Raw genomic sequence first — 4,531 nt, forward strand, 5'->3', positions numbered from 1 at the left:
AGTGTTTGTCATCTTTATATTTGGAGTATCTTGCAGGATCAGGCGAGAGCTGGGAAAATCATGCAGGTGCTTTGTCAGCTGCTCTGTTTTTTTCAAGCTTGCCAGCAGGGCCTGTAAACTCTCCCTATCATGCACCTCAGCACTGTGAAGAGAACAGGAAGAGCAAAACAAATTTAGCATTAAATGTAACTGGGCTAACTGTTGTTTACTCACTGGTGTATTCCCTGCTGAAACAAAGATTAAAACAACCTAAGCTGGTTTGCTGGTCTGATTTTTCCAGTTGTAGAGGGGTTTTGAACTCTTTTCAACTGGGAGACCAGCTTGAAACAGGTAAGACCAGAATCTTGGACCATAGGCAGGGCAATGACCTGGCCAGTCGATCCCTGGGTAAATTGATTAAAACTGTACATATGTGCAATGACTTAAAATGTAAAGTAGTTTTCAACGATATCAAGCTACTTTCATGGCTATGTAAGAATATCTACAAAGAAGATAGGGAGGAGGACGATAAGAAACTTGGCAGTGCTTACTGTCTATGTCCCTCCTGCCCACGGGAATGACATCATCTATGCTACGTCGCTCATCCCTCATGTTGAATCCATCCAGAGCATGATCCGTCCCACGCGGCACAGTGAAGGTTCTCGAAAAGGCAAGGTTTGCTTCCTTCCCAAGAGACCCTTTTATCCCTGTGTCCTGGTGGAAAAGTGAAAGGCATTTTCAGTCAGCACATCGGAACGTGGCACAGTCACTTGAACAGAAGCAGCCCAAGCTAAAACCAAAACACTGCTCCCTCTACAGGCATTTCTCCTCCTGTATGAAAGTCTAAAAACCACACCTGGAGATGTTTAAGTTAATTCGAACAACACACGCCCAAGGGCAGCCTCAAGATCCCTCTCCATAACTGCTCCCAAACTACTGGAGTAAAGCCGGCGCATGGAGCCCCACATGGAAGAAATGTGTCAAATTGCGGCAAAGTTTCCCATGCCTCGCTTAGCCAATTTTCACAATATCACTGTGGGCCCTTTTATCCATAGATTCCATTTCCCCTCTTGTGACCATGTCCTTCCCATAGTCCTCTCCGACTGTTCCATTACTACACTGATAATTGTAGCAATGTGAGGACAATTCAGCCTTGAATTGAGAAAGCTCTGTTTGATACCCATAGAAAGGTCATCTGATTCATACCACACCAGCAGAATGGTACTGGACTGGTGCGATTTCCTGATTTAAAGTGCATGTAGATGTTGGCAAATATATTCATGGAATCTCCTACCTGAAGTAGGATAAAACGCTTACTTTGTCAAGAAATTAACGTGCAAACACTTACTGCAAGTATGAAGATGCGTTTTGTCCCATCTTCATCCACCAGTCTGCCCTCTATGATGGGGTGTCTTTTGAAGGTGAGCTGCCCCGGTCCCATTTCACTTGAATCATCTTCTCCTACTATCGACACTAGTCTATCTTGGTATATAGGTCCTTCGTCCATTTTAACTTTGGGCAAAGCTGTAGTCAATTCAACTAAAAGTGCAAGTGCAAAGAAGAATATGTAGGAAGATGCCATATCTTAGGTGATATGATTGACTTACTTGCAGGAACCTGGCTTTGCACTTGCATGTCCACCAAGAATCAGATGTGTGCTTTTATAGTGTCTCATGATGAGTTGTCGGTTTTGAGCTATTTTTGAGAATTGATGATCTCCGTTGCTCTCCTTTGGTGAAAAGTCGTTCACCTCTACAAGAGGTGGATGCCCATCCACAGGGAGGATATTGGGAGATGTTTTGAACCAGGAGGATTATATTTTGAATGTTTTTCGTTTTTCTAAAAGACCCCACTGTGGTTTTGTAAAAGGCCAAATAACGTTTGTTGAGCTGCTGCAGCAGGTCAAAGGTTGTACATTGAGGTCTCATTTTGTCTGAGCAGTGGTAATGATACAGTGCAAATGTTACCGATATGAAATGAATGAGCCACAAAGAAGGAAATATACCTGTTGTGAGATGTCATCCTCCATCAGATGACTCCAATTCCCTTGGTGCCGTTGACTCATATCGTCCATTATCTCCTTGTTCTTTTTTTTGTTTGTAGGTCAGAGCTGGATTATTTTAATTTCAATAGACTAAGGCTGCCCAATCTTGATCTACCTACCTGCAGAGTTCAGTTCTACCCCTGCTCCAACACACCTGTCTGTAATTACCAAGTGTTCCTGAAGGTCACGAAATCTGCAAGGGGAAATGATCCGTAATATTGAAATTACAGGACTTTGCTTGTTAAATTTTGCAGAATGGTAAATGCGATTGATTTAACGGATTCATTTAACAGTCATTTGCTTGCAGATAAATAATATGGGCTCACAGGGAATACTGGTGTGCACGCTCAAGATGCAAGGAACTATCGGCATCTAAGATGATATCTGACACACTTGCATTTTTTAAGATTTTGTTCTAGTCACAGCCTGAGTCCTGTATGGTACTTCATTAGAAACCAGAAGTGTGTTTGCATTGCTCTCCAAGACTCCTCTTCAGTTCTTATGATAACATTAAGGCTTTCCTTATTAATATAATGGTGCCTGTTGCACAGGCAAGAAGAAATGGGACATGAATAATAGTTATTGAACTCAGCTGAAGTGATTTTACTTGGAACACTCAGCCTTTATTTAGTGAGTATTTGTATTGGAGTGAGAGAGCCTCTACTGAAGGACTCAACTGGTCTATGGAGACACGACTGTTCCAGAAAGAGCACAACTGAACTTCAGAGTTTGACGCTCTGTTATTGTAACCTCTCTTTCTGTGTTGCCACTCTGCTTTCTGACATGTCTCACCCTGCACGGTGACCTCTTCCTACCTTTGATTAACCTCATCACAATAAACTAATGTTCTGATGTGCATTCATGACTCAATTGCCACCATGATGAAACCAGGCATTTGTGGTCCAAGCTTCATTATTCTCCAGGTTTTTGAAGCTTCAACCTCAGTGTAACTGACATGTTAGTTAGACGGCTAACTAGAGAGATACTGCTTTATTAATGCATTATTAATGTGAAGTGATTCAGTCATGGTAACAAAGGTGCAAATGTTTTATTTATTCTTCAATAAATGAAAGTGTATATTATAGGTGCTGTGACTGCTTCCTTCATCCATTTAAAATAATTTTAGATGGCATTTAGCACATCACACTGCAGGACATGTCAGCTTTCCAAAAGTATCTTGTGTCCGCCATCCAGTTTCTAACTACTGCAAAAGCTCTCTGCAGTTTGTAGTATGTGCTTTGGGAGTACAGACTGACTGGGACAGTCGATTTGCTCCTTCACAAGTCTACTCTTTTGCCACAAAACTGGAGACATGAACATCCTGTAATTTAATCATTGCACTCTAATGGAAATCCATTTGTGTCCTCTCAATACTATGCATGGGAATTACCAACGGGGACACAAGATATGTAATGACATCAGAATTTTGGCTATTTTTCCAGTTGCAGAGAATCACGCTTTTGGCCCAGGATTCTGCCATGGCCCCATCTCGCCCTATCTCTCACCTCACGGTCTTTGCCATTGATGGATCAGGTATCCACTCCAGAACTGGCAGCTGAAATACCCAGTAATGGAAAAAAGAGAGTGGTTGGAATGACAGTGTTTTTCATGTGGGATATAGTTACGTACAATTATGGCCGCTGACTCAAAGATATTCCACTCATTGCCAGTTTGAATTGAAAATCACATGTGGATGCTTCTCTTTCGAGGAAAAGCATTAATTCTTCAACAGAACTAGAGCTGTCTGATGACTTTTAAATAATGTAACAAAAAACAGGACTGTGGAAATGGACTGAAAGATTTAAGCTGTGGGACTGATGAACCAAGCACTTTGTCAGGGAGCGTCTCACGGGAACATTTAGTTCCTTTGCTTCTCACATCAGGGGGCACTGCTGTAAAGTGGTCAAATGCGTCTTGTGGTAAACAGGGACACTTGGCTAGATGACATCACCAGTATCATCGCCATATTCCCCACGGATGCAAAAAAGTCCGGGCATGATATTCTGTCCTATTTTGTTACACACGTCATCACAAACCATACGTTTCCATTTTCCAAAGATGTTCAAACGCGGCTTTTGATCATCCTTTGGGAAACCAGGAGAATTTTCAGCCGCGGTTCCAAGACGCTCTCCCCATTGATCAAGTTACCAGATTATTTTCTTTACTCGTCTGTTGTTTGATGGTGTAGTAAATGATGGGTTCAGGGCACAAGGGGCCAATGGGGGCTCAAGCGGGACCATGGTGGACCGAGATGGGGTTGGCTCCTTTGTTGCCCAGAGAGCAGACCATGGTTTCCAGGAACAATGCAGCTGATGAGAAACTCTCCAAGGAAAATATGGGTCTGACATCATGGGTTCCTAAAGCTCACAGCTGAGCCAACACTCTCTTGCCACAATCAGCTCCCAGTGAATTTCCACTGCTGAGGGGAGGGAGTGATCTAGAGGTAGAGGGTGAAAGGGAGCGTGTTGGGGCGTGGAAGTCGCCTGCTACCTCTAGTACATGCGTAGT

General features: G+C 42.9%; 1 protein-coding gene across 1 annotated transcript; it reads right to left on the reverse strand.

The window, feature by feature from the left end:
• Positions 1 to 3: 3 nt before the first annotated feature.
• Positions 4 to 1,600, reverse strand: LOC113062838 (pro-melanin-concentrating hormone). The gene is made up of 3 exons (XM_026232862.1): positions 1,328 to 1,600; positions 531 to 693; positions 4 to 142 (listed from the first exon to the last, which is right to left on the reverse strand). The coding sequence occupies exons 1-3, from the start codon at positions 1,559 to 1,561 to the stop codon at positions 93 to 95; spliced, it is 447 nt and encodes a 148-aa protein (XP_026088647.1). The 5' UTR covers positions 1,562 to 1,600; the 3' UTR covers positions 4 to 92.
• Positions 1,601 to 4,531: the final 2,931 nt, after the last annotated feature.

The sequence above is a fragment of the Carassius auratus genome, chromosome 4 (assembly GCF_003368295.1).
Source record: "Carassius auratus strain Wakin chromosome 4, ASM336829v1, whole genome shotgun sequence".
Lineage (NCBI taxonomy): Eukaryota > Metazoa > Chordata > Actinopteri > Cypriniformes > Cyprinidae > Carassius > Carassius auratus.